The 15,474-nt window shown below is 38.3% G+C and overlaps 1 protein-coding gene across 1 annotated transcript in view; it reads right to left on the reverse strand.

Annotated features, from left to right (window-relative positions):
- Nucleotides 1-15,474, reverse strand: part of FGF12 (fibroblast growth factor 12) — a 288,260-nt gene that overhangs the window by 220,315 nt on the left and 52,471 nt on the right. The window contains exon 2 of the mRNA XM_075556215.1: nucleotides 5,914-6,024. Coding sequence (XP_075412330.1) covers nucleotides 5,914-6,024 — 111 coding nt within the window. The remainder of the gene's footprint in view (nucleotides 1-5,913; nucleotides 6,025-15,474) is intronic.

Consider the following 15,474-nt stretch of genomic DNA (forward strand, 5'->3'; position numbering starts at 1 on the left):
GCCTTCATTTGTATTTCAGTATTTCCTCTCAGTTACATTGTCCTTGATCAATCCCTAGCAGGCCTGATTTTACCTGGAGGGTTCTGATTAAGGAAGCAGGTGCGATGCTAATGATGGTGGCAAGGTAACTTGATCAGTGCTATCTAGATATAAAGCAAGAACTGAGAAAAGCTACAGCTGAATGGTAACGTAGCAGCAGGAGAGGAAACTGTGTTGTCATTTTGTGCACAATCTTCGTGATTGCGGCGGTTTTCATGCATGATTACACCTGGTCTTGGTTTTGTCTTTTTTTGATCCATCACCATTCTAGTGGCCTTATCTGATTTGCAGTTCCGTGAAATTATGTTCTATTGAACAGCAAGCAAGGTCTAGCTCATTATACCAATCCTGCTGCTGGCTGTCAGAGGTTGTACATGTCTTTCTCAAATGTATAGTCAGTTATTTGTGCCTCATAATTTTGTTGCAAATACTTAAGTTTCCCACTCAAAATAATAGTTTAAAAGAATTTCAGGGCTGGAGGGCAGAGGCATTAAATGCCATTGTCTTTGGCGTTAGTCAGTCTTCAGGTCTATAAGGAAGTCACCAAGGTGACTCAACTTTTCAGCCAAACAATAGACAGGTCTGTGAGGCAAACAATAACACCACGGAGGTGCCAAAACCTCCAGACCAATATGAAATCAGAAGAGCAGCATAAAGTTAAGAAGGTTAGAAGAAATAATAGATAAAAACTAAACAATGAAACGGGACACCAGAAAGAAGTCAGAAAAGTGCTAATCTATTGTGGGGATTGCAATCAATGTCTTGAAACAAAATACATATGAATTGTTTAATAGAAAACTAATTTGCTCCGTAACTTTTCACTCAAATCACAATAAAATGTGGTGGTGGGGGGGAGTCATCCAGTATTCATGTAACACCTTCATCAAGTGTTTGTACAGCATCTGCTCAAATGATCCCAATTTTACCATTGTGTTAACTTTTCAGGGACCTGGTTCTATTTTGAAATGGGCCGTCTTATCTTTTGTTCAGAGAAAAAGAGAACAACGCATTTGGTTATAGTATCTGGTTTCAAACCAGTGTGTTTGACCTCTTCAAATGTTTCTTTTCCTATGGTAACTAGCAGAGCGTAATAATAACAATTCTAATGTTATGTAAATTATGCCTATTAATACTTTCTAAACAGTGTGTGTGTGTGCAATCGCAAGCCAGTGTTCCTATACAGTTTTGCATTTTTTATCATTGCACTTGCAAATTATTATCTGTGGCTGATGACAAACCCATTTGCATTTGTACTCAATTACATGTAATTAATCTTTTATCCAGGAACAAAAGAACAGGTGTCTTTATAAAAGCCTAACCATACTTAATCATAAGGGTGAGTGGACTAGTGAAGCAAACATTTCTGAGAGATGCTTATAGGAATAAGGCTTTTTGTCTTCATGCAGCATCCTACTTTTACTCCATCTCATGAATAAAATGGGTGGCAAAAAAAGGCATTTTAACACTTTCAATGCTTACAATTTTTCTGATAGAAAGCATGAGTAGAATTTAAAGTCTACTTCCAATATTCTTACTCCTAATAACCACTTGGAAAATGTCACCTAACTTTATTCATTTCCATTGGGAAATTTCACTGAGCATATGTTAGAAGAATGACAGAAAAACTGTATTAGTAAAAAGACTGGTGAAATCTGAATCAATGTACACTCCTTTAATAGTATTCTACCAGTGTAATTTCCTGGTTTGGGTCTTCGTGATTTTGCTATACATAACAAGTGAACACAAAAATTCTTACTTCACTGCTCTGCAATTGTTCTGAAGTATCAAAGCATTTTCAAAAAGGAGCAAATTAAAAAGTATGAGTATGGAACAGGAGGAGATATACTTACTTAGTCAATAATTGTTATGGATTTCATTAGATTCCAAAAAACATGTATGTGCTAGAATGTTAATGCCTATTCCGGTGAGCAGAATCTTGTTTGGAAATAGACTTTTCTCCATTACGTTAATGGATTTTATCACTGTAGCACTTCTGTTATGAAAAAGTAGGAAACTAAGGTAATAAACTAGAGAAACTTTTGAACATATGCATAAGGACACATTAATTTAGTCACTCAAATTTTTATTGAATCCTTGCTATGCTACAGGGACCATTCTACATCCTATGAACACATCAGGGATCAAAACAAGATATTTTCATTCATGGAATCTACATGTTCTTAGAGAGGAGACCAAACACACCAATAAGAAGAGTCAATTGTGGCTCGTGACCAAATCAGACCAAGTAGACCTTCCCCTGTGAGTTTGCAAGGCTATAAAATTTTAGTGTAATGGAAAGTCTCATGTTTCTACTGTGGAGGAACTGGTGAATTTGAACTACTGACCTCATGGTTATCAGTCCAGTGAGTAACCTACTACTCACTACTCCACCTTGGATCATCATGAAACTCTCAAGACTCACTGCCATCAAGTCAATTCTGACTTCTGGCAGCCCTATAGGGCAGAATAAAACTGCCCCTTAGGGTTTCTGAAACTCTAACTTTTTATGGACATAGAAAGCCTCATCTTTCTCCAGTGGATGGGCTGGTGATTTTGAACTGCTGGCCATAAAAATCATCACTAAGAACAAGAATTGACCCATAGTAACATGATTTACAATCATAGGATTTAATGTGTTGAGGGAGTAACAGAGCAGAATATATCTACAGTAATGCATTCTTTTAATAAACATTTAAAACATATTAAAGAGTATAATAAATGATGCTTTTATATACATATGTGGAAAATAGAGTTTTAGAAACTCAATATATCAGATTAAGTGTAATTACTGTCAGCTACTGGAGGATGGCACGGGGAAAATGTACAGCAGGTGAGTCAGATTCACTGGTATTATACTGATATATACATTTGTAATATGTATAACATATGCATGTCAATGAATCATATATACATAGATGTGCACTGGTTCAGCATATGCACAGCATTCATTTTCTATTATTTTTGTCCAAAAACAGTAAAGAGGAGATTTGTTAGTTTGACCCCACACATGCGCCCGCACTGCCCTGTGATGGTGGAATGCAGACACAGGACAGCTGGCCAGGTTAAGGTTGCCTTCTCTGGAACTGGGCACACTATTTCTGAATATTATTGAATTGAAGATGGATGGAATCTGTCATCACCAACTGATAAATTTTTAATCAAGTTTATCAATCTGGTTGTATGGTACTAAAAGTGTATATTAATATTATCTCCTGTCTCCACCACTCTATTTTATAGAAAAAGAAACTGAAATCTAGAGATAACTCAAAGTTGGCACAGGATGACAAAGCTTAGCAGTCTCTTTAATTCTTTCCATCTATACTTGAAGGCTTAAAAAATCTGCATTCAAATTTAGAAGCAATATATGTAAATTCTACATGGAAAGAAAAGCATCCTCATTCTTCTGTACTGCATTGAAAGAATCACTGAAAGATTGCATCTTCACCAATATAAGCCAGCAACACAAACCACAGCAGGTGAATCAACTACTTAGCCAATATTAAGAGAAATAAAACTGGGAGGAAATTCATCATAATAAGGTCTTTTCTTTATTGTAATTCTTATTTCTTATATTGCAGTATGTAGAAAGCAAAGAATAATGCAGAAGGTCTTAGACAAAAGCATGTTCACCCTTTAGGCAATGTAAGTCTTTTCTCAAGTCTTTATGTGAATTTAAAGGATAGTTCACCAAACCACATCATGCTTATGCAACTTGCTAGATTATCAATCTGACTAGAAAATTATACCCATCAGAATACAACTCAATTAGGCAAATAGTTAATAAGCATAGCTAGACAACTAGCTGAAAAGTTGCCAGTTCAAACCCACCCAGAGGAGAGTTTGAAGACAGACCTGGTGATCGATCAACATCTTAGCCTTGAAAACCCAAGGGAGCCATTCTACTCTGCACACACAGGCATGCCGGTTATTTTGATCTCCTCCGCACACCTAAGTTTGCCAGGACTGGTAATCGTTTCAATAGCAACTGACAATAATCACCACAAAGACTTACCAGAAAATACATTAGAAATTTTAGAAAACAATATGGTGTCCTCCATTATTGTAGAATAGCACATATTTCTTCCGTCATTTGTATATGACTATGCAGCTTCTGAAAGCAAGGAGTGTGATCACGCTTGATTCTGAAGCTTGTTTTCAAATGTGAATAGATTCTAAATGTGTTGAAGATTTTCTTTGGCCATTAACAACTACATAGTCACACTCATTTCAGAGTTAAATTAGTTAAAAACTATCTTCAGTTATCCTATTATTAACATTTAATATCTGATACCTTTATCTCAAAAAAGTATAAACAACATTCTATAACAGGGCTTCCTGTATTTACCAGGCTACAAAGCTAAATCAAGTTCACTGCCTTTGGGCTGATTTGGACTCATACCAACACTATCTCCAGGGTTTCCAACATCGCCTATCTTTGCCAAAGCAGACAGTGTCACCTTTCTCCCATGGAGTGGATGGTGAGTTTGTGCTTAGCAACTCAACACCTAATCCCACAGTACCACCAGGGCTCCTTATTTTTCTGCATACACTGTAAAAACTTATCATAACCCACCTTCCCTCCACGATCACTGAAGACAAAATGGGTGCATAATCAAATGTGGTAAAGAAAGCTGATGGTGCCCAGCTATTAAAAGATATAGCATCTGGTAACTGAAAGGCTTGAAGTTAAACAAGTAGCTGTCTAGCAGGGAAGCAACAAAGCCCACATGGAAGAAACACACCAGTCTGTGTGATCCTGAGGTGTGGAAGGGGATAGGTATCAGAAGTTCAAAAACAAGCAATCAAGTCAACAAAGTGCAAACCCAAAACCCACTTGTAAGATAATTGGACCATCCATCACAGATGGGCCATATGGGAGGGATGATAAATCTGAGGAATGATATAGCACTGATGAAACACTTAACTATCCTCTAGTTCTTTAACATTTCCTCCCGTTACTATTACGACCTTTGTTTTATTTCATTAAACCTGATTATGTTCATTTGTATAATTAAAAGTGTTACATGTATGAAAGCCAAGCTACATAACCCTTCAGAACCAGTAACGAGAGAAATGATTCCCTGAGGGTAGGGAAGGAAAGGGGAAGGGTGACTGATAGCAGTGATGACTGTAGGGGAACAAAGAACAGACTTGCAGGTGAGTGGATACACTGGATGGTGTACGATATGGCAAATAATAATAATAATAATAATATATAATATAATAATAAGGGCTCTTGGGAGTCAGGGTGGGGGGGAGGTTAAAGAGGATATAAAAGAGTTCAAGAAGAAAGAAAATGTTCTGAAATGGATGGTAGTAGCAATTGTATAATCATGCTAGAACTAACTGAATTATGGATTGTTACAATATCTGTAAGAACTCCCAATAAAAGGATTAATATATATATAATTTTAAAACCTTATAATAGCATTATACTTTTCAAATTGGTAATTTTCTTTTCCACTAAAATACACATTATATACATGTATTCCTTGTCTACCTTAACTGAAATTCTCATCTACCTGAAATTGAGAGAATTCATATTATTTAGTTCCAGGATTTAAATATCATCTTAAGCTGTCAGTCTGCATTGTTTCTGAGTACTTATCAACATCCTAACTATAAATGCTGAAATGGCAGGATAGTCTTGCCCAGAGACCAATGCAAAGTCATTTCAGTCTCCTACCTTTACATTTAATATAAAATTTCTCTTCTGCTTCATCTATATGCTATAAGAATGACAGAAAGAGGAATAAAGGAAAAGACGCAAGTAGATAAATAGTTCAAAAGTCATTCAGCTCTGTTTTAAGTCTAAGATACACTGGGTCATACATTGGATTTAAAATTGGTTTGCAGAAGGCTAATGTTCCTTACTGTAGTCACTGTTTTCGTCCTTGGTGCCGTCAATGGTACCATCTGGGTGCATCTGCAGGAAATATCCCTGCTGGCTGAATAACCTTGTCACAATTCCTTTCAGCTGGGGTTCTGCAAAAAAAAAAAAAAAAGAATGCTTATTCCAATTTTTACTTTGTTTATAAAAACACACTTGAAAACTGTCAAAAAGATTCTCTAAGTAAATGCACAAATAACAATAGTTTCAATATTGAAATAAGTATTTGGAGAGGGGCATTTCAATAGTACATCTTCATTTTTTACCCATACTAATGCCATAATCCTTTGAAGCAGTAAACCAAATATAAATAAATAAAAGCCAATTATGAATGGGAAAATAAAGAGGCATGCTGAAAAGGGAATCATTTCTCTCCCTCAGGTATCTGCTGTCTGACTGCAAGATGCCACCAAGTTTATGGTACCATTCCAGAATTATTGTTTAAGCTGAAAGGCCACTGAGATTCCTAAGCTTCCAGCAGTTATAATCAGTTCCTGCAGAAGTTGTATGCCTCTTTGACGTCACAAAATACTGGAGATGGGTTTTTTAGTTCTGGTCTGTCTTTCCCCATTTTGATGGTCACTGAACGCTATCCAGTTCTGCTGGGCTCATGGCAGAAAAGTCCAAAACCCCTCCTATTCCGATTGTCCTTCTTCTTCTTCTTCTGTCCCAGGAGAGCAAATGCTGTACCTTCAATGGCTGCTGTTGCACAACTCTAAGAATGCAATCAATGCCATTGAATTAGACGGCAGAAACTATTGAATTGGTGATTACTTTGCTTCATATATTAACCACAACACACACACACACACACACACACACACAAAACCCTGATGGGTTGAGGAACCACAGACAAATTCAGACCCCATTGTCATGAAATTTCACTGTGTGATACATGAAAATACAGATTTTATCTTCGCTAAACACGCCACCAGAGAGGACCCCCGCACCAGTCCTACAAAAGATGTATTTCCAGTAAAAATAAGGGGAAAAAAAGAAACAAGTCACAATTATTTCTCTAGATAGTCTACACTAGAAGTGGTCATAATGTTCATAAATATCCAACAAGCAGACACCAGCAAACTGACGCTTGCATACCATAGGGATTTGCATACAATGAAGATTTGAAGCTTTCTTCCACATTGTGTAGCTGCCTGCAAACAATACATTTTCTGCAGCATCACCAATCCCTTCGTCTCCACAATAGTACTGAGGGAGAAATGAGGTGATTCTAGTACATTCATCTCAAAACTCTCCCCATGGAGTCCATACTGACATATAGTGACCCCTTGTGGGTTGCCCAGACTGTAACTCTTCACGGGAGGAGAGAGCCCAGTCTTCCTCCTGCAGAGCTGCTGGTGGTTCGGACTGGCCCCCATGCAGATCTGAGTCCAATGCTTAACCACGACACCAGGGCCCCATAGAGTGAATTTATAGATCTAATTATTTCCTAAAACTGAACAGAAAATAGAAAAACTATGGTGTGAAATTAAGCAAGGATGGGACGCATATGATTGCCGAAAGGAGCAATATACTGTCCCTGTTGAATTTATGTGAGTCAACTTCATTCCTCAATCTATTTATCCAACCAATATTTAGTGAGATTGGTTGGGAGGGGAGAGAGTGGAAAGAGATAATATACGAAGTACTTTATGCTAAACTAAACATATTTCTTGATGTTTGGTTCAAAAAGCAATTTGTAATTAAGAATTTGATGTATTTAATTCTTTGGGACTAGGTCTGCCCATAAATCAGGTATCTATGTATTCTTTGTACCTATGACAATCACATCAACACCGAAATATGGAAAGTGATACCTATAAAACATGTCTTCTTCAACTTAATCGTGTAAGGCACAAGAGATGTCAAGAAAAGTTGAAAATATGGAAGCTAGTGATTAAGCATTATCAGAAATTAATCTTTCTGATTCATAACTATGCATTAATCTATGAATATACTGAATAAAATTTATTTAATTTATCAGCCTAAATGGTCTTATCAATATAATATGGAAGTTAAACTATGTGATCTTTCCGTCCCTCCTTTATTTACTTGCAGCATGTTAGAGTGCTTTGCCCAAAGTGGTGGCAAAATCAAAGGAAGGATTCATCTTAACATCTTGCCTCCGCTCCCGCATGCCGGGATATCTTGGATCAGAGTACAGCTAGCTGACCTCATGGTCCTGGGGCCAGATAACTGAGAAGCTGTAGAACACTTAGTTCTAGATCTGAAATCACAAGGCCCAGTTCTGAAACACACTTGTCACTTGGTCCTGAGCAAGTTATTTTACATCTGAGTCTCAGTTGCCCTACCTATATAATGGGAACAATCATTGATATCCTAACTGTAATCACTAAAAAATGTAAGTGAATAAATGAATATATAGGAGTATCATGGAAGGCTCATTAAAAATACAAACTAGGGTCTAACTTTTCTGTATAAAAATCTAGGAAGTATTGTAAAGAGAGTATTCTGCAAATAGACTATGTCGGCTGGTTTCTATTTTAGTAAAATATTAATTTAGCTCCATGGAATTATTAAATGAAAGAGGCAAAATAGAAGAGTAAATGGGTAAACAGAAAAGGAGAGAAAGGAGAAAAGGAAAAGCTGGCTTTTAATCCATGTCTTATTTCTCCTAAGATTGACACTGATACGATAACTGTATGAAGTCATATTTTTCTTGGTAATTATATGTATAGCAGCTAAATCATGAATGCTTGCAAATTATTGTTTGTTTTCTACATCCTCCTCTTTCTGTAGCTGTAATTAAACATTCTTTGCCATGGTGAGCTCATGACTCTGTTGGGACCCTGGGAATTGAGGTTGGTAGCTCCTGTTAAAAATAATGAGCAGGGAAAAAAGTTGCTTTTATACCAACCCCCATACACCAAAGAACCAGTGCGAGAACAAACTTGGAATTTTAATTTTAACTATGTGAAAATCTATGACAGAAAAAAATCTCACACTGGGGGAGAAAGAGAGAGTGGAGCATATCCTGGCCCACCAAGCCTTGAGGACAATATCCCCACTCAGAGCAGCCAATCCACAGAGATGTCCATATGGTCAGCCCCACTATGAGACGCGACATCCCTCACTGGCGATAGCCCTACAGGGGACAACAAAAGAGACACAGTGTAGGACTTGCACCCAATCTCACCCTACCACATCGAGACAAAACACTAAGAGAGTGCAACAGAATGGCAAGGGGAGCAGAGTAAGGAAGTCACAAGGGAGTCCCAAAAATAGACTTTGGGACCAGGGCATGGTGCCCCATCAGACTCGACCGGAAAACACTTCTAAAGGCCAACAAATAGTCCTGGGACTATGTTGTAGTTATGTTTCCTTTTGTTGCCTTTGTTTTGCTCTGTCTTGGTTTTGTTCATGTTATTATTTCTGCAGCTTTATCTAGAAAAGATAGGCTGAATAAACAATCTAGAGATGAAAACAACATGACCGACAGTTCCAGAGGGACATGGGAGAGGGGGAGGAAGGAAGAAAGGAAGTGGTGTTAACAAACCCAGGGACAAGGGAACAAGTGACCCAAAATCAGTGGTGAAGAGGTTGTAGGAGACCTGTTAGGGCTTAATCAAGGGTAAAGAACCAAGAAGAATTACTCAAACTCAAATGAAGGCTGAGCATGATAGTGGGGCAATAGGAAAGTAAAAGGAAATAGAGGAAAGAACTAGGAGACAAAGGACATTTATAGAGGTCTAAATAAAGGCAGGTACATATGTAAATATATTTACAAATAAGAATGGGGAAATAGATCTATTTCCACTCAAGTACTCCCTCAATGCAAGAATACTTTGCTCTCTTAAACTGGCATTCCATGATGCTCACCTTTTTGACAGGATCACTAAAGACAAAACAGCCGCATAAGCAAATGTGGTGAAGAAAGCTGATGGAGCCCAGCTATCAAAAGATATAGCGTCTACAGTCTTAAAGACTTGAAAGTAAACAGACAGCCATCTAGCTCAGAAGCAACAAAGCCCATGTGGAAGAAGCACACCAGCCTGTGTGATCATGAGGTCTCCAAGGCATCAGGTATTAGGCATCAAAGAACAAAAAATCAAATCATTATGAATGAGGGGGAGTGCAGATTGGGGACTCAAGACCTATCTGTAGGCAATTGGACATCCCCTTACAGAAAGGTCATAGAGAGGAGACAAGCCAGTCAGGGTGTCATGTAACAATGATGAAACATACAACTTTCCTCTAGTTCCTAAATGCTTCCTCTCCACCGCCCTCACTATCATGATCCCAATTCTACTTTACCAATCCAGCTAGACCAGAGGATGTACACTGGTACAGACAGGAACTGGAAACGCAGGGAATCCAGGACAGATGATCCTTCAGGACCAGTGGTGAGAGTAGCAAGACTGGGAGGGTGGAGGAGAAAGGGGGAACTGATTACAAGGATCTACATATAACCTCCTCCCTAGGGGATAGACAACAGAAAAGTAGGTGAAGGGAGATGTCAGACAGTGCAAGATATGACAAAATAATTATTTATAAATTATCAAGGGTTCATGAGGCAGGGGGGAGCGGGGAGGGAGGGGGAAAAATGAGGAGCTGATACCAAAGGCTCAAGTAGAAAGCAAATGTTTTGAGAATGATGATGGCAACAAGCATACAAACGTGCTTGACACAATGGATGGATAGATGGATTGTGATAGAGTTGTATGAGCCCCCAATAAAATAATTTTTTTAAGTTTCAATGAAAAACTGTCCTGCTCCCAAAATGTATCAAAGAATGCTGACTAGCCTACTGGATAATCCCACATGTCTATTACATCCTGTCAAACTGACCAACATTTTTAGTCTCAGCTCAACATCTACCTATCCATAAGTAAGGATCACTTGTATAACTGGTTAAAAAAGGAAAGAGCATGTTTTGTTGTATCTTGAAGGATTAGAATAAAATATGGAAATGCTTCTTACTACGCATAGCATCTTGGATTTACTCAACAAACATGTGTTATTTAACAAAGACTCTGCTTGTGGCACAAGAGGTTACTAAAACCTACACTATTTTCAGAGGACACACAGTCTAACATTCAAAACAGAAGGATATGTAACACTAGGGGGAAATAGCTGTTAAATAAGAGAGGGAGGTAGTTACATGGAGACAGGAGGGTGGAGGGAACTAATTCTGTGTGGAGGTTGGATAGAAACATTCCTCCTGGAGCTTAGACAGGAGTAAGACTCACAGGCAACAAAACCAGAGCAAGGGCATTCCGACCAGGAAATGAATGGAGGCAAACAGTGTGGCCGATGCTGTGCAACATGAGGAATCTAGTTGCACGGTAAGTCGAGTTTCTCAAACACTGATTTGCTGTTCTCGTCAAATACTCACACATCAAAAATAGTATTGAGAAAAATAGATTTAATAGAATGTTTTTTTAAACTAAATGTGTTCGATTTATATGACTATTCATTCTAAAATCATGTTCTTGCATTATTTTATTTCTTAAATGAAGGCTTATTTTAGTTTGTCTTTTTTGTAATCTTAAGAAGAGTGACAAATACTGTTACCTTTTCACTCAATTGTATTTCCGCTTTTTCCCTTGGCGCCCAGAAAAACCATATGTCCTAGCCTCCCTTGCCATTAGGTTTGACATATATGAATGAGTAATGTATAGATTGTTGGTGGAAGAGATGCGTGCCATTTTCAGTCCAAGGGTTTTAAAAGCAGATATTATTCTTCTACCTTCTGTTTTCTTAACACTGGCTGGATTTAGAAGACTTCCCTAGGGAATGCTGGAGCAACAAAAAGGAAGAATGTTGGGTCCCCGAGTAACTAGTGAAGAAAACCAGCAGTCATATAAACACTTACCTTGGGCAGGTAGGTAAATAATGAACACACTTCCACTGGATTTGAGCCATTGTTCAATTTGGTGTATGTGTTACAGAAACTTGTTTTATGCTATATGATTACGGAAACATAAATGAAGCCATTTCGATCAGGGTTTCCTGAGACTCTGGTTAGAGGCTTGACTGTTAAATTAACCGAAGAGCCTGTTGTTGTTAAGCCCCATCTATTCTGACTCACAGTGAACCTCTGTATAACAAAATGACACACCGCCAACTTCTGCACTGTTCTCACAAGTACTCTTATGCTTGAGTCTATTGATGCAGCCACTGTGTCCCTCCATCTCATTGGGGGCCTTCCTCCAAGCATCATGTCCTTTTCCAGGGACTGGTCTTTCCTGACAACATGTCTAAACCCCAGGAGATGAAGTCTTACTATCCTTGCATCTAAGGAGCATTTTGGCTATATTTCTTCAAAGACAGATGTGTTGCTCTCGGGTAGTCAGCAATAACTTCAGTATTCTTCACCAGTGCCACAATTTCAATGCATTGCTTTTTTGGGGGGTCTTCCTTTTTGATGGTCCAACTTTCACATACACATGAGGCAACTAAAAATACCATGGCTTGAGTCAGTGCCACCTTAGTCCTCAAAGTAACATCCTTGTTTTTCAAAACTTTAAAGAGGTCTAAGGCAATAGATATGTCCTATGCAATGAGTCATTTACTCTTTGGCTGCTGCTTCCAGGCACACTGATTATGGATCTAAGCAAGAAGTCTTTGACAATTTCAAACTTTTCTCTAGCTATCATGATTTTACCTACTGGTCTAGTTGTGAGGATTTGGGCTTCTTTTACAATGCGTTGCAATGTTTATTGAAGGCTGCAATGCTTGATGTTCATCATCAAGTGCTTCAAGCTCTTTTCACCCTCAATAAACAAGATTGTGCCATCTGCATGCCGAAGATTGTTAATTAGCATTCCTCTAATCCCACTGCCACGCTCTGCTTCATATGATACTGCTTCTCTTATTATTTGTTCAGCATACAGATTGAATATGTATGAGAAGAAAATACGACACTGATGCACACTTTCCCGATTTCAAAGCATGCAGTATACTTCTGTTCTGTTCATACAACCATCTCAGGATCCATGTACAAGTTCTGCAGGAACACAATTACGTGCTCTGGGATTCCCATTGTTTTCAAGGCTGCCCATAGTTTTTTATAGTCCACACAGTCGAATGTCTTGCATAGCCAATAAGACACAAGTAAGCACCTTTCTGGTATTCTCTTTGGTTAGCCAAGTTCCATCTGACATCAGCAGTGATAGCCCTTGTTCCATGTCCTCTTCTAAATCTGGCCTGCACTTCTTGCAGCTCCCTGGCAATGCACTGTTGCAATCAATGCTGAATGATCTTCAGCAAAATTTGACTTGCATGTAATATCAATGATTATTCTAAAATAAGCTTGTTTTCTTTGGGCTGGCTATAAACATGGCTTTCTTCCATTCGGTTGGTCAGGAGCTGTCTTCGAAATTTCTTGGCATAGATGAGTGAGTACTTCTAGTGCTTCACCCGCTTGTTGAAATTTCAATTGCTTTCCATCACAAAGTTTTCTATGGCCAATTTCTCTGAAGTGTACAGCCCATTCCTTCTTTGAATGTACTTGATCTGGAATGTGCTTAATCTGTACTTAATCTGGAAGCTCGGCTGAAACCTGTTCAATTTGGGTTATCCCTGCTGGTATTTGATATATCAGTGATATGGCTTCCAGGATCACATCAACGCGCAAGTTACTATAGTATGTTAAACTATCAAACAAATGGTGTCAAAAATACCTAACAGCTTCATTCAGTATCTTATTGAAATTGTTGGCAGTCTGTATTTAGAAACACTATTCAGGTATCTTTGTGGAAGATAGACTGGTTAGACAAGAGACAGGGGACAGGGAAACCAATTAGGTACATTTGGTAACAGGACGTGTACGAACATAGTGGTCTTCTAAGTCTTTCAGAGTAGCAGTGGTTTTCTAAGCCCTTTGGGCATAAAAGAAAGGAATGGATTGTGCAAAAACTGCGAAAACCAAAAGCAAAGAATAATGGAATTAGTGAATGTGGAGAGAAAGAGAGAAAGAAAGAACTGGCAAGAAAAAATGCATGGAGGGGAAAGGTCTAATTGGACCAAAATTGTAGCCAAGAGATCACTCCAACATCCCTGCTTCTATTTGCAAACTTTGAAATAATCTTGAATACATTTTTACCTTACTTATGCCTTAGAACCCACAGTATAATACCTGTAAGGCTGTAATAATGAAAATAAATTACTGAATGAATAAAACTAGATAACTATTCCATAGAGAAGCATGTCCAATACTGTATGTACATATTTTGCCTTCAAGGAGAAGGGTCATCGTCTTTTCATAAGTAGTGGCAATGTAGAGTGACTTCCTTCTAAAGAGTATGAAGGGGAATAAAAAGGAACTTGAGAGTGAAGAAACTTGGCAAACCCTGTGTCATCAAGGCAATTAAGGTTGACATCAACGTTGAAACATCATGTTGATCGTGCATTATGATAGTATAGAAATGGTACAGTCTGACTTGGCTGTCAGTTTGTCATACTGTGGTGGCTCGTGTGTTACTGAGATGCTAAAACCTATGTCAAGAGGATCACCCAAAGTGAACAGACCAAGACAGATGACAAAGAAGGAATCCGCTGCCCACTTGAGAAGAAGTAGCTACTAAAAACCTGATGCATAAATGAAATAATGTCAGCTAATGATCGCCTAATGAATGAAAGCGGAGCATTGTCAGGGATGGTGCAAGAGGAAAGGCCTCTCAAGTCGGAAGTCACTCACAGCATGACTGAGAGGAGCTGCTTTCTCATGTCAGAGTCATCCACGGTATTGTGAGTAGAGTAAAGTCTAGGGGAGTAAAGCCTTGAGGACCATTATTTGCTGATTGGGCACAACTCAAGATTAGAAGAAACAAAGATGTTTTAATGATTGGAACTGGGAGTGTGAAAAATAAGAACTTGGAAAAAATGGAACACATAAAGATCAGTATGCTAGGCATTAGTGAGCTTAAATAGACGGGTGTTGGCCATTTGGAATCATAAAATCACATGGCTTACTCTATTAGGTGTGATACAATCAAGAGGAATGGCATGGCCTTCATTGACAAAAAGGACATTTCAAGATCAATCTCAAAGTACCATACTGTCTGTGATAGGATTATATCTAACCACCTTCAAGGGAATCCAGTCAATACAACCATTATTCAAATTTCCACACCAATCACTGATAAAGAACATGAAGAATTTTACCAATTATTTCCACTGGACACTTATCAAGCATGCAATCTTGACGCATTGATAACTATTGACCAATGGAATGCAAGACTTGGGGGGAAAGGGAAGGAACCATAGTACGAAAATATGGACTTGGTGGTAGAAAGAATGCTAGAGATGACATGATAGAATTTTGCAAAAGCAATGACTTGTTCATAGTAGATACCTTTCTTTAACAGCACAAATGTTGACTATATACATGGACTTCTTCCGACAAAGAAATCAAATTGACTACATCTAAGGGAGGAGCTGACAGGGAAGCTCAATATCAGTGGCTAAAACTATAGTAGGGACTCACCACCAATTGCTCATATTTAAGTTCAGATTGAAGGTGAAGAGAATTAAAACAAGTCAACATGTGCCAAAATGTGATCTATCCCACCCGAATTCCA

Source organism: Tenrec ecaudatus, chromosome 8 (assembly GCF_050624435.1).
Source record: "Tenrec ecaudatus isolate mTenEca1 chromosome 8, mTenEca1.hap1, whole genome shotgun sequence".
Classification (NCBI taxonomy): Eukaryota; Metazoa; Chordata; class Mammalia; order Afrosoricida; family Tenrecidae; genus Tenrec; species Tenrec ecaudatus.